Source organism: Erpetoichthys calabaricus, chromosome 9 (genome assembly GCF_900747795.2).
Source record: "Erpetoichthys calabaricus chromosome 9, fErpCal1.3, whole genome shotgun sequence".
NCBI classification, from domain to species: Eukaryota; Metazoa; Chordata; class Cladistia; order Polypteriformes; family Polypteridae; genus Erpetoichthys; species Erpetoichthys calabaricus.
Window position 1 is genome coordinate 75,823,514 of NC_041402.2, and position 26,997 is coordinate 75,850,510.

Below are 26,997 nucleotides of genomic sequence, written 5' to 3' on the forward strand. Positions count from 1 at the left end.
TAAGTACAATGCACACACGTTTAATTTGTCGGCCACTTTTTGCCAGCCGTCTTTTCTGGTTTGGGCTGCTTTTGCAGTGTTACCGCTTGTGCATATCAAATCTTGAAATCCTTGGAGTAATTAATTAACTAACTAACACCCACCCACCCAGCTTGTGAGAAAAAAATGCGCCCGTTCTTTCATCATTTTGTTGCAGCCTATCAAAGACTTGCTGATCATGTTTTCTAGACTCAATATACATTGTCTTTTCACTCAGTGCGGGGGCGCGCATTCATCTCGGATTATTACATCCTGCTAGACTAATCTGCTACACGGCTGCGTTTGAAAAACCGACTTATCCCTGATGAGTTTCACTGGCATTAATGATTAGGAATCTGGTTGGAACAAAACCCTGCATCCACAGGGGTTCACCAGGACCGAGTTTGGGAAACACTGCTGAACACCGACGAAACCGACTCAGGTGAGGAGTTGGGGCGGGCAAAGTGGTTGCAGCTATTGATTATTCAGTGTTGTTTACCTGGGTGTCTGATCTACTCGATGGGATCATAAATAAAAGGAAAACAATGTGAAGGCAATGTCACAGGTGATCCTGTGGTATAGCGGGTCCACAGCTCCCCTTCAAAAGGCCATTTTTATATAAATAATCATCGCACTCACAGTGTAGCGAGGGGCGTGGAAGTGTGGCTGAAACGGTTTCCGGGTGGAGTCATGCTGCGGGCATTTCTCCCCTGTGCAGTGTGCGAGCGAGTGAGGAGAGAGACAAAGCCGGTACGTTAGAGTGAGCGAGTTAGTATTCCTGTTGTATAGCGGATCCATAACTCCCCTTCAAAAGGCCATTTTTAATCAGGCGGTAGTGGAGTCAGGCACAGAGAAGGTCAGCTGCTGAGAGAGCGTCTCGACTGTTGCAGGGCCTGCATCGGTGAAGCAGGTGAGACACTAATGAAAAAGAGGCACAGGGCTTATTGGTTTTTAAAGACTGCTTCCTTCATTGTGTTTTAACCTCAGTTTTAAAGGATTGCGCGGCTCTCTCTCTGGTGCTGCCTGTGTGTGTGCGTCTGTCTCTCTCTGGCGCTGCCTGTGTGTGTGCGCGGCTCTCTCTCTCGGGCTGGCTATGTGTGACTCTGTCTCTCTCTGGCGCTGCCTGTGTGTGTGCGCGGCTCTCTCTCGCGCTGCCTGTGTGTGCCTCTGTCTCTTTCTGGTGCTGCCTGTGTGTGCCTCTGTCTCTCTCTGGCACTGCCTGTGTGTGTGCGCGGCTCTCTCTCTCGAGCTGCCTGTGTGTGCCTCTGTCTCTCTCTGGCGCTGCCTGTGTGTGTGCGCGGCTCTCTCTCTCGCGCTGCCTGTGTGTGTGCCTCTGTCTCTCTCTGGCGCTGCCTCTGTGTGAACCAAAGTTCCACTGAGGTTGACTAATGAAAAGTCAACGTGGCTCAGAGCAGCATGTGGACTGTGGCACAGACAAACAGAAATGACGGCATGTTTTCCGAGGCGTCCCGTCCGAGTTGGTGGGCGTGGCTGTGCGAGTTTTCGTCGTATCCAATGGTCTTAAGAGTTGGCGGGCGTGGCTCCTTCCTGCGTGCTTTCATAGATGTCTTGCCCGCTCTGGCGGCGGCTTAGAGAATCTATATATGGCTCCTTCCTGCGTGCTTTCATGGGTGTCGTGCCGATCTGGCGGCGGCTTAGAGAATTATATATATAGATTGTATCCAATTTATTAAGTTGCAGTTCTTTTATGCAAGCTGTGCTTTTATCTCTTTTTATTAGATTAAGTAAAAAGTAATTTATTACTACTTTTGTGCTTTCATTAATGTTTGGTCAGGTGTCCATATATTTTACAGATATACTATAAATAATGCAGATGAATTATTATGACTGGTGGTTAAATAAAGATTAAAATGGATTTGTTGTAGCTTTTATAAATTGTAACAGGTGAGATCCTAAACCTAGGTAGCCTTGTATCTGCTTTCAAGGTTCCACCAAACCTACTTCTCAGTAAAGTTTCCCCTTTTAGAAATAGCATAAAATGCACAGCTTAGTTTGGCCTTTTATGGTAATATTAAAATTCCAATTTATGAGGATGTCTTTATTAATATATATTATATATAATAATAGTGGAAACTGCAACAACAGAAAACCTGTACAGTCATGTTCTTTAGATGTTAAGGCAATTTTTTCCAAATACTTATGTGTCATAGAGTCTTGTTTCACTGACTGTGTTTAGTAAATTTTATACAATATGAGCATTTTCACAGATGTTAAGAGAGCACCCACCTACTCATGAAATAAATGCTGTTAAACTTAAAATACTACCTGTATGTGTTCTGCATCTTGGATGATATTTTACAGACTTCTCTTTTGCATTTCAGGGACAGGTAAATGACATTAGTGTTAAACTAGAAATGATTTAATTGCAAACCAATTCCTGAGGTAGAAATAAATGTTCTCCAGTCACATAGATTAATGTGGGTATATTTTTGAAGTATGTTGATGTGTATAGCAGATTATACCTGCATAGTTAAAATAGTGTATAAATAATCATACTTGGAATGTGGAAACCAAAAAGAACAAATTGTGTATCTGTACTTTTTTTCAACCCTTCTTCAGTAATCACAACAGCTAGTACGGCTTAGGTTTGTTGTTGGCACAGTTGTCAACAAGTTTCACAAAGCTGATCAACAATAAGTTGAATTTCAAGAGTTTGTGTTATTCATCTGTGCTGATGTAGCTTGACAGATATTCACCATTACTTTAGTGTTGGTTTATCCAGATATTGAACACTGAGCTACAGTGTCTGAGTATGCAGTTTTATGAATATTAGTGCAACAAGTTACACCTTTATTATTAGCAATTAAGATATAAATTACTTAATTAAATTCCTTCCAAGACATCCATCTATTCATCCATTATCCAACCGCTGAATCCGAACACAGGGTCACGGGGGTCTGCTGGAGCCAATCCCAGCCAACACAAGGCACAAGACAGGAACCAATCCCGGTCAGGGTGCTAACCCACCGCAGGACACACACAAACACACCCACACACCAAGCACACACTAGGGCCAATTTAGAATCGCCAATCTACCTAACATGCATGCTTTGGACTGTGGGAGGAAACCGGAGCGCCCGGAGGAAACCCACACAGACACGGGGAGAACATGCAAACTCCACGCAGGGAGGACCCAGGAAGCGAACCCAGGTCCCCAGGTCTCCCAACTGCGAAGTAGCAGCGCTACCCACTGCGCCACCGTGCCGCCTCCTTTCCAAGACAGAACATAAGAAATAGTTATGGTAATTTTACCTACTATAATCCTGGTGGTATGATAGGTTTGGTTGAAAACTTAACATACACAGCTATTTGTTGGTAAGCTGAAAATTGAGAAGCTAGGTTGTCACTGTGCATTCCTTGTTATAAAGGGCTCCAAAGGGCTGAGTTTAGGTACTACACTGTAACAAGCAACTTACAAAGATGATGCACGCTAAAGGATGTATGAAAGGGAATTTTTGAAATGTAGGTATTTTTTCACCTTTTCCATAGTATAAACTTAATGAAAAAAAAATAAAATTCTGTTTTCATTTAATGCAAAATATTCAGTGAAAATAACACTGTAATCGCAACCTTTTTATATTGCTTATTTTGTTATTTATTGTTTGCTTGTAGAATATTCCAAAGAGTGACAAAATCTTCAGTAGGACAAGATAATGTTATGAAAAAGTGGGTGTGTGTTTACTATTTGCTGGGAAGTAGTTGTATGTATTTATCCTTATAATAAACTGATATAAATAACAGGCAAGAATTTTACAGAATATTTACTGTATATGCTACACAAGAAGTTCTTAAACAAACATATTGATATGCTGTTGAAAAGAATAAAATACTGTTAAGGAAATAGTAAAATTACTGTACTTGTAGAAAAACAGCAAAAATTCATAACTTTAATGAATTGCACATTCTAGCTGGACGACCTCTTGGGATTAATCTTGGGAAGAATAAATTGTCCAAGGATGCAGTCTCTGATTACACAGAGGGTGTGAAAAGGTTGGGCCCATTGGCTGACTATCTAGTGGTGAATGTTAGCAGCCCAAACACCCCTGGATTACGGGACCTTCAGGGAAAGGCAGAATTACGCCACCTGTTAGACAAAGTAAGTCTTCACTTCAGGATTTGCAGTAGTCATTGTAAACCCATAGTAAATATTAATAAATTAAAAAGCTTTTATGTTTGCAAATCTCTAATCTAGTGTAATATGAATGGTTTATTGTTCATTAAATATTCTACAAATAATTTTACATAATTCTTCATTAAAAGTATTAATATAAGTTATGTACACTATATATTTGTATGTATTTGAGTTATATGTACAGTATATGGCTAGTCTTCATTATCGAGCATCTTTTGGAATTACTACCCACCATGCACCTTCTTGCAACAGAATCGTGGAAGAGACCCACATCCAAATGGATGATTTCTTTAATGATATCTGAATGTCTTTAGTCATGTGATACATTTTTTCTTTCTGGAATGGAAGTGAAACTACATTGAAAGCCATTTGCTGTTTGCCATGCCTCCTGATGGAAAAAGTTTGAATGGGTAACAATAATGTGCCTGATTTGCTACTGCCTGTACACTATTGCCTCAGTAAGGTGATGTGTTTCCACTTGCCAGCAGGCAGTTAATGTGAGGAGAAGGGCACTTAAGTCCACTATGCTCCATTTGGCAAAAATGTGGCACCACTAACGAAAATCACTGATGTTTGATTTAATCTTTTAGTGCAGGCAGACAGTGAAAACATTTGGGCTGCCCTCATTTCTAGTCTGTAGTAGTGAATGCAGTGCCTGTCATTACAGTACATTTAGAACATGAGGCTAGACTAATTCTGTTGTACTGTATGTAAGGTTTAGAGTTAGACTGACATTTTTAATATGCATTGTTCTTTTCAAGATAGGACATACAGGTTATAATGTTTTCTAAAATAGAAATGCTAAATTTGAAAGTGGTATTTGCACCAATACAAATTTTGAGAGATATGGAATCAGTGCTGTTTATGATTTAGTGTTTGATTTAAGATTTTATTGTACAGGTGTTTCCAGGTAGTGCTTTAAATAAAGATATATATTTTTAGTTGTAATTTTACTTAATTTTTTTGTTGGCTGGCACAATGGCTAATCCAACTGTTTCACAGTTTTTAGAGGCTATTCTCCAATCTCGTCGGGTCACTATTGGTATGGACTTTGCATGTTCTGTGTGGGCCCAAACCAGGCACTCTGGTTTTTCCTGCAGCATTCCAAAAACAGTTTAACTTAATTTCTACCTTTAAATTGGCTTAGTAAGAGCTGATGAGTGTTCCAGGTAGGGGTGGGCGGTATGACCAAAATTCTACATCACGGTATTTTTCTAAATTATCCCGGTTTCCCGGTATTTGACGGTATTTTTTCCCCATGCATGAGTGGATGTTAACCACATTTTCCACTGCAATTACTGGCTAAGAATAACCTATTCCACTATCAAGAGTATTGTACATTGTACAAAAAAAAAAACATTTTAATGTGCACACAAGTATTAATACAGTTTTGCATTGCCCCATAAAGTGATAGTTTTCAAGGGGGTGGCACTAATGGAGAAGGTATCACATTGTCAAAATACAGAACCTTTTTATTGAACAAATTTTGCAAAAACAAACTATAATTTTGACAACATATTTTCAACCATACAAAGAGGCATTTAGACTTAGTAAAATATCCAGAAGTGCTTGTCAAAAGTTGTATTGCACTGAATATGTCTTAGAAAAGGAATAAATAGTAAATATTTTTTGTAAACCAACTACACTTTCTGTTAATGTTAACAATCTCTGTCCACTGACACGTTGAAGTGACTTTTTAAACAACTTTATCATCATTAAAGTGCATAATATTTAAACTAATAAATAATAACAATAAAATAAAAAATAGTATTATTACTGATAGTTGCACTATTACTTCAAGACTTCAAGCCCAAGTGCATTACACAGTATTCACCAAATTAAAATTAAATAAAACAAGTGCAACTTGGTGATGACATCTTTATCAACTGAACCATCATTTATGCAAACTGAATTAATATGGACCTTGCTTCAAGCTAAGCTATATTGGGAAGAAAAAAACAAACTATATGTCGAGAACAAAGTCAGCATTTCCACTTTATTCTCGCCGTTTATGTCGAGATTAAAGTCGACATTTCCACTTTATTGTCATAGTTTACTTCATAATTAAAGTAGAATGTCGTAAACTAAACTTCTTCCTAAAATCAATGTTTAATCAATTACTTAATTTACCCCGTCATAAATTAATGCAGCACATTAAATGCTTTGTGTTACGTTCCCCGACCCAGTGGTTAATCATTACGCTTCTTAAACTGACTTCCTCCGCACTAAGAGAAGACAGCGATCACCATACAGAATCCATTCACTTCATTATACTCCTGCTTTCTGAAAATTTAGAATGCTAAGATAAATACTTGATATCATTTTCATGATGAAATGCATTAAAGCAGGTATTACACATGCACGGTAGTGAGGCAGTAGTGCTGCTCCCTCACAGTAAGGGGTCCCCAGGTGTATGTTCAGTGTAGAGAACTTTATGGCAGGTGTGACGAGGCTCCAAAAAACTGGATGTATGAATAGCTATCGCACAGGTTTAACTTAAATATTGTGTAAATGTTGGGTTTGTGATCTGCTGGTCGGAGACACGAACACAGAATTCAATGCATGTTCTTCTGGAGCGGGCTATCTTTATTGCATGCATGCTGTCTCTATCTGACGTACCAAAACCCCAGTTCCTATCCTTCATTTTTCTTTCACCACATAACCAATCACCACACAATAAATGTCTTTGTGAAATTAAAACTAGTTATAAACTTAGCCCACGGAGTGTTCAGAACTTTAAAAATATCTTCGTTATACATGTTTAATTATGCCATCCATTCAGAGTTGCGCCCATCTCTGAATGAGTCGCCAGCACATCGCAGGATGAATACAAGCAAAACATACACTAGCAGGGTCAATATAGCACAACAAAACCCCACATCCTACATGACTTTGAAAGGAAACTGAAGCACGCCGAGTAAACCCACCAGAAAAACATGCAAATGCAAGGCAGGCATGCCGCCGTGCCCTCATATGATTAATGCATGCTTTAATGCATTTCACCATGAAAATTATATTAAGTATTTATCTTAGCATTCTAAATGTTCAGAGAGCAGGAAGATCATGAAGTGAATGTATTCTGTGCGGCAATCGCTGCCGGCGCCTCCTCTTAGTGCAAGAAGAAGTCAGTTTAAGAATCACTTAACACAAAGCATTTAATGTGCTATATAACTTATGACGGGGTTTGAGAAAATCTAGTAAATTAAATATTTATTTTACGATGAAGTTTAGTTTACGATGTTCTACTTTAATGACAAATTACGAGAATAAAGTCAACATGTCAACTTTAATCTTAACATAAATGGCGAGAATAAAGTAGAAATGTTGAGAATAAAGTCAACATGTCGTCACACTATTACACAGTACCCAGGTACGTTACACTGTATTGAAAACAAATAAAACAAGTACAACTTGGCTTGCAGTGTTATCCAGTAGTATAGAAACAGTATTTACACATCTGACCTTTTAAAACTAAAGTATCTCCAGGCGACGGACGTGACTCCTTTTTTTCGGCAAAAGTTCTTCTGTTCATCATGTTCAACTTTATCGTCGGTTTCAGTTTCGGAATGCTACCTATTTGGTGGTGTAGCAGTGAAAAAGAGCCATAGTGCAACAAATCTGTGTTTAGCGGTATAGCAGTGAAAAGGTCCCCACTTGAACAGTTTCCCGCTGCGCCACGTTCCGAACGTCATTTAGGCAATTTAAACTGGTGTTGTGGTATAAGAAAAATCCATATCATAAAAAAAATTAAAAACGGTTTTCGGTATGAACCGGTATACCGCCCAGCAGTAGTGCCAGGCGATGGAATTACTTTTTCTCCATGGCTGGTCCCAGCCTTACACCCAGTGCTGCTGGGATGGATGTTGGTCCCCCACAAACCTATGATTAATAGTGTTTGAAAATGGATACATTATTTATTAACTTGCTGTGCTGTCTTAAAGAGAACTCATATGATGCTTTTGTTAAAGTTATAATTAAGCAGTAATTCAATAAAATTGGACAACAGTTCTATAAAACGATTTTTTATTGATTTTATTAAAATCACACAACATTCTGTACAAATAAATCAATTTTTACAAACAAGATCGAAAATAAATCAAATAAAACAAAATCAATAAAACTATTTAAATATTTTTTATCTTTTTTTTGTCTTCAGGATGACATGTTTATTCTTGTGTTGCATTTTTAGAAGCAGACTTAACATTCTTTCAAGTAATTTACCCTTTTTAACATGTCAAATCATACTGAATTTACAGATTAATGTTTAGCAAGATAATGGTAATATGAAATTGTGCTCATTTTTTGAATATTAAAATTGAACTGTCTTTAGAATTTTGTGTCAAATTTAAAGATTTCCATTAATCGGAGTAATTAACTGCCTTTTGTTGTAGTAACTGTTGTAGCTTTCTGCATACAATAGGTAGCTGCCTGTGGAAAATAGCAAGCTTCAGCCATATAATAATTGACGAGTCAGCAGTTGGTTCAAACGATTCTGTATTGCTTCTATACAGTTCAAGTTAACAGACCTTTGAACCTCTTTTCTCATTAGTGGGTCAAAAGGAACCATAACCTGCCAGTCCTGACAACATCTCGTATAATTCAGGAATCAGTTTTGAACAGAATACCAGTCCATTATTTCTGGTCATGCTCCCATACATACTGATACAGGACCAACTTATAGTTGCCAGCTTAGCATGAACATTATGGAGACGTGTACATTAATATATATAGAATTTGTCCTTTGTGAGGCAGTTGTATTAACAGGCTTTTTGGGTTGGCAAGTTATTTCATTATTATAACAAGAGAATGGCAGCCTAAACTGGCCAATGTCAGGCTAGTAGTTCTTTTAAACAAGTGTGTTAAAAAAAAAAGGTTCAAGGACAAACCTTTATCTTGCTATGCATGAATCAGATACTTTCTAAACAAACAACTGAAGAATAGCTTTTTGTTGACTAAATGTTTGTGTAGCTCTTAAATCCACAAATAATGGATATAGTCGCTTATTACTTAGGAATGTAAAATTTGAAAACATAATTTTATTTGTCATACTTTGTCAGTTTAGTGACACCAGGGGGCAGCATTGTGACACTCTGTTTAGCAAGGACACTTCACTGCTCTATACTGGCCAATGTATTTATGAGGCTTGTATGTTCTCCTTGCTTGTGAATGAGATTTTGCTGGGTTCTGCAGCTTCCTCATATGTACCAAACCCTTGTTTATTAAGTGAATTAATGAATCCAAATAGTGCTGTCTGTAAGTAATTATGGGCATGAATGTTCGTGTCCTTTGTGTGAAATAATGTAGCACTCCTGTATCTGCTCGTCACACTGAAATAGAATAAGGTAATTCATACAACAGGAAAAAAATGAATAGATAGACTTAGCTCTGAGGCTAAGGATCTGCGCTGGAATCCCGAAGGTTGCCGGTTCGAATCCCCGTCACTGCCAAAAGAGATCCTACTCTGCTGGGCCCTTGAGCAAGGCCCTTAATCTTCAATTGCTCCAGGGGCGCTGTACAATGGCTGACCCTGCGCTCTGACCCCAAGGGGTATGCGAATACTAACAAGTTCCTAATACAAGAAATTGTATAAGGCGAAATAAAGAACAAAAAAAAAAAAGGTATACTATGTAGAGTAATTTGGCATTTAAATATTGAATAATTCACCACTAATAATATAAAGTTTTCAATGTATACAAATGTTGCAATGTGCTGATTTTTAAATCCAGACCCAGCCACCATCTGTGTTGAGTTTTAATGTTCTCCCTTTCTCTCCATTTTGTCCATGGTATTTCAGTTGTATCTCCAGTATCACCAAATTTTTGCATACAAAGATAGTTTGTTATTCTAACTTGGCCCTGTAAAAGAGTGTATGCATAAATATAACCAACATTGCATTATTCCAGGTTACTCCCATACACCAATGACCGCAAGATTATGCTCCAGCACTCGTGAGCCAGAAAATAAAATGATGGTTAGTGGTCTGGATTATCTATCGATCTTGTGGCTTCAGATTTTCATTCCAAAGACTTTTTTTGCAGAGCAGGAGTATGAGCAGTGATTTATTATTTCTAAATCATTTTGTTCTTCAGTGTGAAATTAATTAGAATTTCTAATTCTTTCAAAGTTTTTCTCTTTGTCTATTTTGGAAAAAAGAACACAATGTTCAACAGTTCCTAGTTTATACAACAGTAGTTTTATTATTTATCACATTTTACATTTTAATATGAATGTAGACCTTAATTTCAAAGTCATTAAAGGATAAGTTATAAAATGACACAGTTGATCATATTTTCCTTTGCATACTACATTGTAGTCTCTGTAGTATATTATGTAAGTAAGAATTAGGTGTCTTGTTGTTAATATCCAAACTATCCAACCATGACACTACCACCTTTTCTTTTTCAAAACGCATATACATGTGTTCTTTTTGCTATTTTCCACAGACATCCCTCACTGAATGTGTCTTTCTAATTTGATTTATGTTTTGTGGTTTAGTGTGGTAAAGTGTTAGTACATTTATAAACAGTATTGGGTGGCATGACCATATACCCCCCATTTCCCAACATCAAGCCTGAAAACAAATGTTTAGCTGCATTTGTAAGAACTACAGTAACTGAGAATAAATCAAATTGAGTTGACAGTTGACTGCTCATTAGATTTGGAACCATGGTGTTTTTTTTTTTATTTTATAGTCTTTAGTTTTCTTCAGTAAACATATACACCCTTACTATGATTTTAACTCTCTAAAACCTAGAGAATGTGCTGGAACCATGTTGTCTTCACTCATATGTTTACACATTGTTCATATCCTTCAAAATGGATGAAGAGATGGTTTAAAAAAAGGAAAAAAGTAACTGAGTCAATCAAGACAAGTTGAACCTGGACTGAGCAACACCCTAGCTGATATCTGAAATTTTCTCCAGGTGCAGTGGAGATATTGGAAAGATACCTTAAACTGTAGTCTCCAGTCTCAGCTATGCTGGTGGTATCTGAAATGTGTAAAAATGAAATGGATTGGTGCACATTTACTAAGGTAGATGTCAGCAACAGATGATGTTGAAGGCACTAAAGCCTATAAAGTCTGCCACATTGTGACCATGTCTGTCATCACACCCCCTCCATGAGATACAGAGGAATCACAGTTACTCCATGGTGGTGGAGGAGCTCAAAGCTACTGTATATGGATATTTGAAAAAGAGGTATGTTTCCAAAACTTTATCAGTTATTCATATGAAACTGTTGCAATGTTGGCTTCTCAGTTAGCTGTAAAAGAGTTGTAAAAGAAATTCCAATAATTAAGTGCTGTAAGAAGTTAGCCCGGCCACAGACAGACACAACAACGCAGTGTCCACAACACACACATTTATTTACAAATACTATTTACAGTTCACAGTCCTTGGTTCTCTCAGCTGCCTCCACTCCTGCCACGCAAGCTCCATCCTTCTTCCACCTGACTCCGGCTCCCTGATTGGAGTGAGGCGGCCCCTTTTATCCAACCCCGGATGTGCTCCAGGTGCCTGACGATGAACTAACGGCAGGACTCCCCAGTGTGGCGGAGGTGCTGCCCTTGCACCCGGAAGCACTCTGGGCATAAATCATCCCTGGTTTTTCAGCACTTCCTGGTGTCCCGGAAATGCTGTCCTCCAGGGATCAAGGACCAGCTGGGCGCCCAGGGAAAAGAAGTGCTCCCAGTCCCTCCTTCCTCCAGGCGTCCCGGCAGGCAGGGTTCCTGGCTGTCTATCACAGTGCTAAAGGCTAATTTTTAAAGTGTGAACACCTCAAAGAATAGCTCACATCAACAGTGATTCCTCTTTTAAGACCCTCCATTTCCTGTCTAATCAAGATTGTGAGGAATCACTCTTCAGATTAACTACTTACACATCAGTAATGGAGAAAGTGGAGTGATTTTTAGTAAGTTGTGCAAGTAGAATTCAGCATAGAAAGTAAATAAATTTTGAAAAAAATCACTGAATGGTCTGTGGAAGCCTCTACGGCACTGAATATATTGTTGAATGTGGAATAATTGTTGTGTATTCCTTTAATCTGAATTCAGCACCAAGTATATGGCTGCACAAGAGGCATTGAACCCAAGCAGTAGGAAACAAATAGGGAATAATTCTGATAGCCCTGATCAAGTGGATGGTATTCCTGCTCTATTGAAGAGGTCAAAGGATTCTTGTGCAGCTGCTGATCTCCTTGGAATAACTTGTACACCAGTACCATTATTCAGCAGAACTGATGCTGACAGAGTCAAAGAAGCATTGGGCTAGTGCAGAGAAGCAAAACCTGTGCCACTTTCAGCAAATCCATTGGTGGAAGAAGTGTGATGGAGAATATTGCCTTTTGTTCTACATAGCAAGGAGGTACCATTGTGTTCTTGGATAAGTGTCCAAGATGATGGGGTTTTTTAAATAGGAGACAAAATTCTGTTCTTGTGCAACCACATTGCTGTCTCTTAGAAAGGATGAACAACCACAATTTATTTCTTGTATTGCCCAGAAAGCACATGGGGAAATGCCTCGGTGGTCTTTAACAGGCCCTGTTTTTTGACAGCCCCCACCCTTGACTCTTGGAGAAGACAATAAAAAAAAAACCTTGTAGGGGAAAATAAATGGATGAAATCTTGGCAAAGGCAATTCAGAAACACCCTTTTCCAGGAAGGTTGGGCATGCAATGGGTGTCAAAAAATGGGGTAAATACATTACACAAAGCAGAACACTTAAGTAGTCTTCTTCACAGAGCTATATGGCCAATCTATCATTGCCACCTCAAAATCATTCAATTATGACAGGGCTTTACTTTGCTTGATTTAAAAATGTCAAGACCCTGTTGGTAATTAATACCACATTGTGTTTGAAAATCTTTCTTGCCATTTTGCATTGTGCTGTAAAGTGAAAACTTGCACTACAGAGGGAGTAAAACAGGCTTGGTAATAACATTTTTGTTTAATTGTGATGCATTTTTTTGTGATAAGCTAAACATATTTTTTAATTTTTACTAAAATGTTATTTTGGATGAGCTTCTTTGTTTTTTAACTTGCATTTTGTATAAAAACAAAAATGATGATGATTTCATTCTTTTTCTACATCAGGTGCTTGAATTTACTGTATATTGCTTAGGACTTCTCTATAGAAGCAGTGTATTTTAGTATATACTGAATTTATTTAATTAAAAAGTGCACTGTGTGTGCATTTTAGCAATAATTTACTATTGCAGCATAGAAGGGATTGCTACAGTAAAGATTTCACACAATTAATTCTCTGAGAATTAAAAAAAAAAAAAAAATTGAATCAAAACCTGGATGAGTCATAATTGAATAGATCAAGCTGGGAAATCTTTACCAAAACCCAGCTCAGTTAAATATTGTATATTTTAAGGAGTGAAGAAAAGCATAATTAACTTGTATGATATGATTGATAATAGCAGTTCAGCAGTTGTGTGTCACCTGCACTAACTTCAAATTATGTGAATGTCGAACTGTTGAATTAATGCTATGCATGCAGCAATATGCAGAGATTGTGTTTACACACAGTGTTGAATGTATAAAAAGATAAGATAGCATCTTCTTTCCCTAGCTAGCAATTCTATTGAGTGTTCATTTTCATTTGATTCCTAACAATCTTAAAGTACAGACTTATGCTACATTGTAGTTTAAAAAAAATAATCAGATGTATACATCTCATTTGTTTTGGTCTTGGAAGATTTGTTTTTTGTTTTTCTTTAGCTTGTGTCTTCTAAACAGTGTCATAATTATATATTTTCTTTTTTTAAAGAAAGACTTGTTTTTAAAATGTAAATGCTCTTGAAAAGAGATAATTTTGTTAAAATATTAACTTTAATGAAACTGTTGATCTCCCAGATACTGTTAAGTAACTATCAGATCTAGCATTATTCCCTACAGAAGACTCCTAAAATTAAGTTTTAAGGAAGGCTTTAAAGTTTTGTTTAATTGCAACTACATACGTTTAACATCAGGTCACATACCTAACTGGAACACTAGATGCTAGGCCAGAAACAGCTCTGTTGTGGTGTAAGTTGATCACTGGGATCACTAATGCACACATCCACACTTGCAGTCACACAGAAGCCAGTTTGAATTGCCGGTTATCCTGGTGGGTGTGGCAAGGCGCTATCAGCCTATGCTCCCAACCTAAAGATATTATGATTAAGTTTTGGGACGAGGAAATTCCTTGCAGATGTAGGGATAACTTGTTGTGAACCCAGGTCAGTTATATAAAGTACCATGTTGTCAGAACAGAGGGAAACTTTTTCCTTCAAGCAAGCCATTTAGAATTTCCTGAATCTCTTTGTGATTGTGTAAGTAGGTAGCAAGTTGTTGAATTGCAAAAGGAGTTGGCAAACTGAAAACATCTTTGAAGAATGATATGCTCTCAAGTGAAGAATTCAGCTGACACTCCTTATACTGTATGTACAAGTACAGAGTCTTCAGGGTTAGAGTTTAATAACTTATAATTCACAATTTTATTTTTATTACGAAAGACTGGTCTAAAACAAAGAACACAGCTAACAATAATGGTCATAATTTGAAACATAAAAAATTTGAGTGAATATTTATTATATATTGTACATGATACAGTTTCAAAGATGCATCATCAAAAAATTGTACAAAATAATTAATTTCATGTTTAAATGTTCTTGCCGTGCTGGTATTAGCCCCTTGGTAGATAAAGGAGTTGAGTGGTTTTACAAATTAAAAAAGTAATAATCCTGACTCATTTTTGTGTTTTTTTACGTAGCTGTAAGGTATTCTTGCACTTGATATCTAATCACATTTTTTGATCTTGACAGGTATTAAAAGAAAGGGACAATCTTAAGTGTGAGCGGAAACCAGCAATCCTGGTAAAGATTGCACCAGACTTAACACGACAAGATAAAATGGACATTGCTGATGTTCTGCTTGAGGTTAGAAAATCCTCTGCAAGTTGAAATGCTGTGATGTTTAAGCTGATATAATAACATTGTGTCTGTTTTGCATTATAAAAATCAGGAAATTTCTCCATAAAATAAATGAAACCCTTACCTTAAAACTGATCTGCATATTTGATTCTTGAACTATTGGTACCCATAAAATCCATTAAACAGGATTAAATATTTGGCTGTATTAATCTTGCATTATTATTTTTATAATATAATTTGTATTAATATGCTTGGTGAACTTTTTTTTTTAAATAATAATGTTTTCCCCTTTAAATCATAGTTGTCAAAAATCACTTGGTCACCATCTCAAGTACTTAATGCAACTTTTAGCACAAACAAATGCACAGATCCTATTAGTGTAATGTCCAGTAATTTTGGAGGCACGTGGAAGAAATCCTGAACCTGTAATGAAGATTTTTTTTTTCAGAATGTTGAAACCAATACGTTTAAGCCTGTAATAATAATAATTCATTACCTGTAGACTTGTTGTTTCAACTCAGAAAACAGATACTCGGTTCGGTTCAAGTTTATAGAGTTTAATTTTCTTCTACTGTAAATAGCCAATTTATTGTTTTGTGGGTTGAGTTCTACCTCTAATTTCCACTGAAAAGAATCACATTTTCAGTAAAAAAATCTTTACCCTTCATTGTATTAATGATGGCATTCATCTTAACAAGGGCTTCAATTCCTTAGCTTTTTTTCTTGAAGGTATAATTGTAAACTTGCAGTAATTAGAGGCTCCTGTAATATATGTTGTATAGTGTTATGTTTGACCTTGGTCATTTTTGTTTCTTTCTTAATCTAGCTGGGAATAGATGGTCTCATTGTCACAAATACTACTATATCACGTCCTTCCACCTTACAAGACCCTTTGTCTTGTGAGGCAGGGGGACTAAGTGGACAACCCTTGAGAGAAATGTCAACACAAACAGTACGTGAGATGTACTGCCTTACTGCAGGTACTTTTTGATTTTTATTTGTATTTACTCTTTATTTTTATAATTTATGTAAGGAGAAGTTAAGGCCATTAAACTACACAATGATATATTAGATTTGACCCTGCCATCCTATTAATTTAATGCAGTTCCTTAACTTGTGTACTATGTTACCTGTTTATTTGATTTGTATTTTATTTAACCATTGTTTTTAATCTAAAACATTACAATTTCGTTTTAAAATGTCATATTAGTATTTTAAAACTAAATAGCAAAAATATAAAAGTGTGTGCTCTTTTAACATTTTAGCAAAACTATTCATACTAGTCATTTTTATCTTTTTTATGTTTTGGCAAAATGATTTAGTATAATCAAAGATCACATTATCAGTATCCCATTCCATCCTGTCCTGTATTTATCTAACACACATACACACACACACACTATCATTATTATTATTATTGTTGTTATAGTTGTTAGTATTTTTGTTATTGTCCTTTATTTTTATAAGTATTGATAAGTTAAGCTACCTTTTTATTTATGAAATGCTTATGACTCATGCACATATACATAAAAGACACTTGAAACACAGCAATTCACTGGGCTCCCAAGCTCAAAGTGATCAAAGAGAAAGTGGAGTGGGACACATTTCACAATCCCCCTCTGTAGCTGTAATGTGTATTAAAAAAACAAACAAAAGTGCTTGTGATTGCTCAAACATGTTAAGCAAAGGCAATAATTAATTCTTCTTTTTGAGCAATGTTTTGTTAATAAATAAATAAATAATGCAGCCACCAGCTGATAGATTGGTAGTGTGGACCTGACTTGACTAGAATCCCATGCTTCAAAGTATCGGGTGTTATGAGAAGGAACAAGTGGTCAAGGAATTACGTCTAGGACAAAATATAACCAGTTTCTAATTTTACTTCTTTTACTGTTACAGCAAAATGTAATACAGGTGACTTTAAGGTTTATTTTTCATTATGCCTATTTTTGGCATTGTGTGTCACGTCAGTAGCCACCTAAAGCATACACTGCTTGTAAAAATGAGTGTTGGCTAAGATAGCTAAAAGTTGATACTGAAAAGGCTCTTTATAACTGTAATTTTTAAATCTGTTATAATAACAAAAGGAAAATCGGTAATATGGGAGTTATTTTCCATGTCTTCAATGCTTTCTGTGTTGGTGTTATAGACACTAAAAAGAATTGAGGATTACTGTGAGAAAATACACAGGAGCTGATAAATGGTAGGCCAAAAGTAGCTGAAAGGCAGGCAAATGGTGAAAACCGAGAAAGCAAAAAAGCCAACCAGGCTGACAGGAATCAAATGGCTAAGAAGAATACATCAGTCTGATATGAAGTGAACATAAATACTAGGAATCAATCGTAACGCTATGGCCTACATAAACGTCAGCTAACTATGCTAAGAAACTTGAGAATATAGAATCCACTGGGGAAGAAGACTGAACGAGTTGCAGTCCCATTTATAAATCATGTGTGTACCGTCACAGCCACATGTCTATAGAAAACGCTACAATAACATAAAATGGCTTTTTCTGAATCCAAAAATAAACCATATGAGACAAATCTTTATAATTTAAAACCAAAAATAAACCCAAAATATACACAAATATTTATATTATGACAGAAGGATACATAACAGTTCTAGCTTAAACCAGTGGTAATATGGCAATTTTGGGTTGAAGAATGAACCAAAACGATATCAGGAGCAGAATAAATGATACTTTTACTGTACTAGACAACTATTTAAAAAAAGTCTGTTCTTAGTATAGTCCTTAGATCCAATGGCAGATAATAATGTAGATAAATCTTTCAAAATTCATTGTGAATGGGTGTGTTTAAGCATAGAATCCCGTCGATTTATTAATGATATACAAGATAACCTTTTAAAATACAAATAGGGATGGGAAGAATAGATTCTGGAAGTAATGTGTAAAAAGGGAGCTATGTAGTGTCATGGTACTTTACAGTATGGGTCTAGTAACAGAATACCAAAATGTAAATCAATGATTTTATTTTACATTCGAATGGTCCTTTTTTTTTCATTCCGTTTTCCTTTTTTAAGTTATCTACCTGATGTCCTATAACACATAAATTACCTCAGTGCCAGATTTCAGGTCAAGGGGAATCACATTCATGATTTATACAGCAGTGTGAGTAGTATGGCTAGAATTGTTTAAATAACATATTAAAACGTTAGAATAATTGTGATGAGAATGGCCTAAAACAATCTTGAACAGTTAGCTGTATTGAAACTGGATTATTTTTCATTATGTGCTTGAGTTCAGCAGAATACTCCTGATGTAGACTTTGCATCAGATATGATTATGCAAAATATTGAACTTGATGAAGCAGAAGATTTTTTGAACGATTTAAAGACTTACTCAAGCTTCAAAGTGCCTGAGAACCGTTTTTTTTTTTTGTTGTGTCAGTTTAGCACCATCTGCTGTTCATCTGAAGCTCACTGACAGCTATGAAGGACAAAGTGTGATCTTTTTACATTTTACAAGAAACACCCAAGTGACAGGTTTTCAGCTTTGAAAATGATGGAACATGGCTTTATCACTGTTTATGCTAGCTAATACCATGTTAAAGAAAACAAAATGAAGATCAGATCCAGACTCTGTTGCTGGATCCATATTATGTCTAGGATAGTGACTGAGAAGCAAGCATGCAAGTCTGCATGATAGAGTATTTCACTTGTATTGCCCTGCAAGGTTAATCTTTTTTTGTTAGCGGCTCGCTGACTCCCAGATTACAGGAATTGTTAGTGAGAAGAAAAAACGCTCAAATCTCTACTGCCCATGTGTTGGGTCTGTACACCTCTGAGTTTGTCAAAAACGAATGAGGTAAAGCAAATGTACTCGCTTGAAGTTCCACATTGGCACTAAGATTCTAATGTAACATGTTTATGGCACTGACAGGTAATTCAGTACTTATGAGCTACCAACACTAAATGTAGAACAAGAAAAACTGACAGCTGATTAAGTGTTTTTTTGCAGTGTATTTTTATTTTGTGTCTCTTGTTTATGTGAACTTTACAAGATACACTGTATAAAGTGAAAAAAGGCATATGTTTGGACTATTGCATCTTATTTTAATTTTTATTTTTTAGGTAAGATTCTTATTATTGGAGTTGGTGGAGTCAGTAGTGGTCAGGATGCTTTTGAGAAGATTACTGCTGGAGCTTCTTTGGTTCAGTTGTACACAGCCTTCACTTATCAGGGACCACCTATTGTTGGAAAAATCAAACGAGAACTTGAGATTCTTCTTAAGTAAGTGCTATATATTATTTTAGTGTTGGCCAAGGTTTCCTTCATTCATTTCACATTTCCTCATATTTCAACTAAAGAGCTAAAAATATTTTAGTGTGGCACAGTGGTATAAAGTCATTGCTACTATTATGGATCTAATATTTCCCTGTAGTGCTCTCTCTCTCTCTCTCTCCCTGTTTGTGTGTGTATGTGTTTTATATATCTCAAAAAGCAAATAAATGCAGGTTATAACATGGTATGGATAGCATAGTTGAACATGAAAGCGATACGCTTAATCACTTCCCCTGATCTGGTTTTGGTTGTCTAGTTCGATCTTGAACATCTAATCCATTAGTTGCCTAGAGTAGTAGTATTAAATTAAAAATTAAAATAAGATAATTTAGTATTGTAACAGTGTTAAAAAATAATCACCATTTTCACATCATAATTGTTTGTGTTTAAATTATAAAATAAAGTGTGAATTTGTAGACTTGCCAATAGTAATCTTAGAGAAAGTATTTGATCAAAACACATGATTTATGGGTTTTGTTCAGTAATATTTGGTCAGAGTTTTTGATTATATATGTGCGTGTCCTCTTTTAGGGAGCAGGGATTTACAAATGTTACTGAAGCGGTTGGAGCCGATCACAGGACTGCAGATGGAAAACTGCAACTAACCTTTCCAGTTACTGACAGTTTTCATGTACTTTCTTCTAATTCCTCTGCAAAAGTGATAACACATAACAGATAGTTGTGATTTCTCCATATAAGTACTTGTTTTGTAATAATTTGAGATGAAAAATTTCCATTGATTTTGGGAATTGTATAATTAAATTGACATATTGTCAGTAATAACTGATGATTAAATACCCCATAAATTTCATGTTTATAGTTTTTATATTAAAAAGATCAAACCATTTGTATTACTGTCTATCCTTTGAATTGCTTATGAAGCTGATAATTGTTTAAATATTTTCCATGTAAAATAATGTACTTTAGATTGACGGTGAATGCATATGTTGTGGTTTTTTTTTTGTTTTTTTTCTAGACTTATAAATATTTATGAATCATGCAATGGAATTTTGTTCATAATTACTTGAGTATTTATGAACATTGCCTACAAACAGCCAAGTGCTGCCTGGGTTTATGTAAGTTGGTTTTTAGACATTGCTGGGTCATTTGAATTTAACTGTTTGAATTGTGAGAAGTATATTCATGCACATGCTTTTCAATGAAAGTTTGAACCTTACTGTATTAAAACAAAATAAAATGTTTATGTTATATCATTTAAGCTGGTTACATATGTCTTACTATAGATAACCTGGTATTCAAAATGTATTTGTGAATGTGTGAAACTCATGCATATCTGCGTCTTTTAAATGAGAGAAAATGACTCCCAGTACCATTTCACAGATTATTGTATTATTTCATATCTCTTCCATATCTGCCATACAAATTAATAATTGACATTATTGTAGTCCACTGTATAATACAGTCTAGGCTAAAAGCCTCTGAAATCTTTGATGTTGGCCTCATTTTAATTTAAGCCAATTTATTTAAATAAATATTGTTCTGCCATATTCATTTCAGTTACATTATATGCACGACTTCTTTCCAAGCCTTTCCAAGTTATATTTCATTACAAGAAGAGACATCTTTAGATTCAGACTCTTGGACACAACTGCTTACTGAAGGAAAACACACAGTATTAAAATAAGCTATTTAAATAAAATCTTTGCTTATCTGTTAGACATCCCCTCCTGTAATAGCTCTTGTATGGGTGGTGTATTAGTGCACAATGGACTAGCAGTTGTTTTAACTTTCATTACACTGCTAGCAGGCCATCTCATTTTGCTTAAGCTGGAAGAATCCTAACCTACCTACCATAATAGGTAATGGATGTCCAATTATGCATAAAATTAGAACACATTACATTTACAAGGAGCAAATAATTTTTTGGAGAGATTCTGGCAGGCATTTATGAATGTTGTCTCGATACAGGCTGACTCTGTAAACTTAACTGAATATGCTCGACCATCAGATACCTAATGAAGCAGACCAATCTTTTGCATATATACTATAGGCCTATGGTAGATAAGAAGGCCGAATCTTATTTAGTGCTTTTTGTTTTGTTATTTGTATCCATACGAGCTGTGCTACCAGTCTAAGACGAGTTGAAATCCAAGTAATCAATGTTGACCTTAATGTCTGCAATGCATATTTCTCTGTTACACGCCATTGGTTTGGGATGCGTAAAAGCAGTGTTAATGTTTGTGGTGTGCCATCTGTTGGAATAACAGAGCTATTGCAACCAGATGGACACAGAGAAGATGATTGCTGATTTACAACAAAACAGTTTTAGAGGAATGCCATGTTAAGACTAAATGTTGATAAAAGTAAAAAAAAAAAAAAAAAGATTACCAAATTTTAATTGTAAAATACTGGTGGATTGTTGAATTGGTAGACATTGTGCCTTTGAAGACCGAACAAAACGTCAGAATCTCTATAACAGTGCAACAAAATGAAAAGACCAAGGCGCAGAAACATGTCACCTCATTGGGTTTAATGTTAGATCATTCAAGGAATTGTCTGAAGACAATGGGTACCTTATACACTAGCAAGGGAGTTGCCGCTCCATTTTATGACTAGAACTACCCCACTCTTTTCCTAAGATTTTGGAGCGCGTCTGTGAGGATTTGTTTGGAGGAGAGATATGGATCTGCTGAAATGTTTCGGACAAGGAGACCGATGTTTCGAGGCAAGGAAGTTTTACTGACTGGTCATGGAGCTAGAGAGTGGTGAGGTGGTGCTGGTTGATTAGAACATATAACTTGTGTGCTGCCTTTTGCAGCTTGGAGGACAATCGACCAGACACGAGCCCATGGAGTTAAATGGTCATCAGGTAAGTGGAAATTTCACTGAGAAAGGTTATTTTTACAGTTGTAATAGTCAACCAGCAACACAATTGAGCCTGAAGAGCTTAGTTCAAAAAGCAATAATGAATGTAGTTAATAGAAATGGGTGTTGAAAGAATAAAAGGGAAAGCTATGGAAAATGGCTTATCTAAATTATAAATCATCCCATACTGTAGCTTCATCTACCAAACGGATAAGAAGTTACCAACAGATTCACTCAATTGTACCTGATGGTAAGACCAAGCAGCAAATTAAATCTTTTATTATATTCTGTGGAATGATTTCTTGTTATTCACTTTGCATTGAATGAGTAAAAATGTCTGTATTGCACTGCTACCATGTTGCCTGCCGTTGATTCCTGGATAATTAACTAAAGGAGAATAACTTTGTTCAGTCACATTAGCTTTCTTAAGCACACACAGGAAAATGCTACTTTCTATCTGCTTTTTGCACCATCATGATAATATGTAAAGCTGCTGTACTCAAACTGAAGTGTCATTTCCCCCGCTGTTGTAAACCTACTTCAGAGAAGGAAAGCTTCACTTGAAACTGTCAGAAGTGCTCAGTGAAGTAAATATTTACCATGGCTAAATGCAGAGCATGTCTCAGAAAAATGGCCTTTTTGTGTTTCTTCATAAAAAGCGGTTTGTGTGAAGGTCTCACCTTCTGCTAATGACTGCGCGTTCTTCTTTCAGTTGCTGCAGCCAGGGAGTCACTGGGAGAGAATGAGCTCGGTTCTGACCTGCCACTGGAGAAGACCACAAAGAGTGGAAACTTTGGTTCATACTCATTTAGGTAGAACAACACAGGGGCATTGGCATGTGGGATCCTCTGACCAGCTTAATGTTGCTTTTAGACAAACACCAGAAACTAGAAAGACAAAGGAGGGTGAAGGTGACAGCATGCCTGCCAGGGTCGTTTCATTATAAAGTAAGTAGGACTGTCCGCATTGATTGTACCTAATGAAGCACACAGCATACATTATATATGAAAGATAAGAAGGGTGAATCTAATTTTGGTGCTCTTTGTTTGGTTATCCCTCTAAGACGAGTTGAAATCAATGTTGACATTAATGTTTGCAGGGGACCATGCAATGTATGTGTCTCTGTTACATGTATATGCCATTGGTTTGGGATTTGTAACAGCGGTGTGATGCTCCATCTGTTGGAATTACAAATGTAATGCATGTTAGTGCTAAAAATGTTTGTGATGCTCCCATCTTTTGGAATGACAGAGTCATAGCAACCGGACAGACACACACACACACACTTATCCTTTTATTAAGGTGGATTAACTAATTGGATTTTTTACACTTGCCCTCGGTATATGCTTTATTTAAGTTTTAATATGTATATATTTTTTTGCACTTTCTGTATGGCTCTAGTTTTTTATATTTGCTTATATATTTTTTCATCATGGAAGAAATTTTGTAGAAAAAACATTTTTTACATTTTTTTATTAGCCCAAATAATAATAAACTTTTTACAAAAAGCTAGTAAAATAAAACCACTAACCAGAAGGGTTAAAAGTGGTATCCAGATATGGCAACAGATTTCACTGACCACAACACCACCACAGTCTCCTCATTGGTATTCCCATCACCATGGGTTTCAAAGATAAAGGACAAAGAGAGTTGTAGAATTTGTGTGTTCCAGTGAATCATGATCTGTTTGTTCCTGTTGTTTATTTAGTATAATAAATAAGAATTAGACCATCTGTTAATTTTTTGTGGAGGCTACTGGAGTAGCTGACAAAACTAAAACATACAACCTCAATCACTTCCAAGAAGTCTTTAATACAATCCTCCACCAAAGATTCATTTTGAAACTATGAGCTGTTGGCATCTGAGGGAATTTGCAATACTGGATCAAAAAAATGAACCAGCAGGAGACATAGAATACAAATAAGAGGAGAATGCGGCACGTGGACTGAGGTCCTCACAGGTCTGTCCTTGGAGCATTCGTTTTAAACATTTACATTAATGACACCGATTCTGGTGGAGTTAGGAAACTTGTGAAATTTGTAGTTGATAGTAAAACTGGAAGGACATCAAAGATAATTCAAAAAGACCTGCACAATCTTCACTGAGCAAGCGCTTGGAAAATGCCGTTTAAAGTGTAAAGTGCCACAGGTAGGCAAAGGGAACATCAATTATAAATACAAGACGGGAGACACCGTCCCACAGGAAGCAACCTTTGAAAAAGATTTAGGGGTTACATTGACACAACATTCTCAACATCTAAGCAATGCACAGAAGCGATTAAATAAAATGTTAGGTTATGTCATAAAAATTGTTGAATATAAATCAAGGTGCATTTTGCTCAGCCATGTGTGGGACCTCATCAGGAGTATTGTGTACTGTTTTGGTGTCCACACTACAGAAAGACATAGCAGCACTTGAAGCTGTGCAGAGGAGAGCAACCAAGTGCATCCTGTACTCTGACTGGCTTAGGGAGTTGAGCCTCTTTAGTCTTGAGTCGAAGTCACTGCATGTGGATCTAATTCTCCTTCAAACTCCTCAAAGACCTTGATGAAGTGGATCCGGCAGAATTCTTTTGACTTAATGGTGAATTGAATAATGAAAAACACCAAGGGAAGTTAAGAATTGTGAGGGATGGCTGGGTGTCGCCCTCGAGGTAGAAGGACGGGGGAGACAGCTTACACAGGGCTTTGTCTCCCCCAGAACACTAGATAGCAGCAAGCTCAGGCTCAAATCTGAAACAGTTCTAAGTTATGTAGCGAAAGCAGAAACCCTGACAATCTTAAAGAAGTATCTGGATGAACATTAGAACAGTCTAAATGAGAACAGGCCATTCAGCCAAAAAAGCTCACCAGTCATATCCACTTATATCTTCTAAAAAAACATCAAATCAAGTTTTGAAAGTTTCTGAAGTCTTATTGTCTACCACACTATTTGTTAGCTTATTCTAAGTGTCTATTATTCTCTGTATAAAGAAAAACTTCCTAATATTTGTGTGAAATTTACTCTTAACAAGCTTCCAACTGTGTCCCCGTAATCTTGATGAACACATTTTAAAATAACAGTCCAGTGTACTGATTCACTTCATAATTTGAAACACTTCAATCATGTCACCTCTTAATCTTCTTTTGCTTAAATTGAAAAGGCTCCGCTCTTTTCATCTTTCTTCATAATTCATCCCCTTTAGCCCTGGAATCAGCCTAGTCACTCTTCTCTGGACCTTTTCTAGCGGTGCTATGTCCTTTTTATAGCCTGGAGACCAAAACTGCACACAGTACTCAAGATGAGGCCTCACCAGTGCATTATAAAGCTTGAGCAGAACCTCCTTGGACTTGTACTGCACACATCGTGTTATATAACCTGACATGCTGTTTGCCTTCTTAATGGCTTCTGGACACTGTCGGGAAGTTGATAGCGTTCTTCATGAGGTGTATTCTCGATTTTCAGACCGCCCATTGTGTATTCAAACCTAACATTTTTACTTCCTATGTGTAATACTTTACATTTACTGACATTAAATTTCATCAGCCCAAGTCTGTATGCTGTCCAAGTCCTTCTGTAATTATTTAATAGATTTCAAATTATCTGCTAATCCACCTATCTTGGTATCATCTGCAAACTTAACCAGCTTGTTACTTATATTCCTATCTAAATCATTTATACATATTAAAAATAGTAGCGGTCCTAGCACTGACCCCTGTGGAACACCACTGTTAACATCGGCCAATTCTGATAAAGTTCCTCGCGTCATCACCTTCTGATTCCTGTGTCTGAACCAATTCTGCACCCATCTAAAAACATCACCCTGAACTCCTACTTCTTTTAATATGCCCAACCTCTCACGTGGCACCTTATCAAATGCTTTCTGAAAGTCCAGATAAATAATATCATATGCTCCACTTTAATCATGTCCTTTTGGTGCCTCCTCATAGAATTCCAGCATTTTAGTAAAACATGACCTCCCTCTTCTGAACCCATGTTGACTGTTCAGAAAAACCCCTGTACCTGCCATGTGCAGCTCAATCTTATCCTTAATTCCTTCCATTAATTTTCCTGGGATGCATGCTAAGCTTACTGGCCTATAGTTGATTAGATCTGCCCAACAGGATAATATTTGCCATTTTCCAGTCCTTTGGAATCTCACCAGCGCGCAGTGACTTCCTAAAAATATTTGTCAAGGTTTTATATATGTACTTGCTAGCCTCCTTAAGAACTTGAGGGTAAATGTTATCTGGTTCTGGTGATTTGTTTGATTTCAGCCAATTTAATCTGAGCAGTACTTCTCCCTCTACAATTTCCAAATCCTTTAGTACCTCCTTAGTATTCCCATTTACTTCTGGGAGATTATCCACTTTCTCACTTGTGAAGACCTCAGAAAAATGCAAGTTCAGACTGTCCGCTAATTCTGTATCTTTTAATTTCACTTTACTATTTCTGATGCACTTCACCTCCTCCTTGACTGTTCTTTTACTACTAAAATACTGAAAGAATCTCTTAGGGTCATCTTTTGCCTTATCTGCTATATTCCTCTCCAACTGTCTTTTAGCCTCCCTAATATCCTTCTTAATGGTTGCCCTCATGTTCTCATATGCCCTACGATTCACTTTGGAGTTATTAGTCTTATATGCCTTATAAATGTGTTTTTTTTCCTTTGCAGCTTCCTTTTTCACTCCATATTAGTATGCCACTGTGGAGTTTTTTTAATTTCCCATTAATTCCAAATTTAGATATGTACCTGTCCTGCATTACATGTAAAATGTTTTTAAACCTGTCCCACCTCTAC

At 36.5% G+C, this 26,997-nt stretch overlaps 1 protein-coding gene across 2 annotated transcripts in view; it reads left to right on the forward strand.

Annotated features, from left to right (window-relative positions):
* Positions 1-20,605, forward strand: part of dhodh (dihydroorotate dehydrogenase) — a 38,501-nt gene extending 17,896 nt beyond the window's left edge. For both annotated transcript variants that reach the window (XM_028809770.2, XM_051931666.1), the window contains 5 exons: positions 3,948-4,135; positions 14,981-15,094; positions 15,915-16,068; positions 19,181-19,340; positions 19,923-20,605. In XM_028809770.2, the coding sequence (XP_028665603.2) occupies positions 3,948-4,135; positions 14,981-15,094; positions 15,915-16,068; positions 19,181-19,340; positions 19,923-20,070 (764 nt within the window). In that variant the 3' untranslated portion in view covers positions 20,071-20,605. The remainder of the gene's footprint in view (positions 1-3,947; positions 4,136-14,980; positions 15,095-15,914; positions 16,069-19,180; positions 19,341-19,922) is intronic.
* Positions 20,606-26,997: the final 6,392 nt, after the last annotated feature.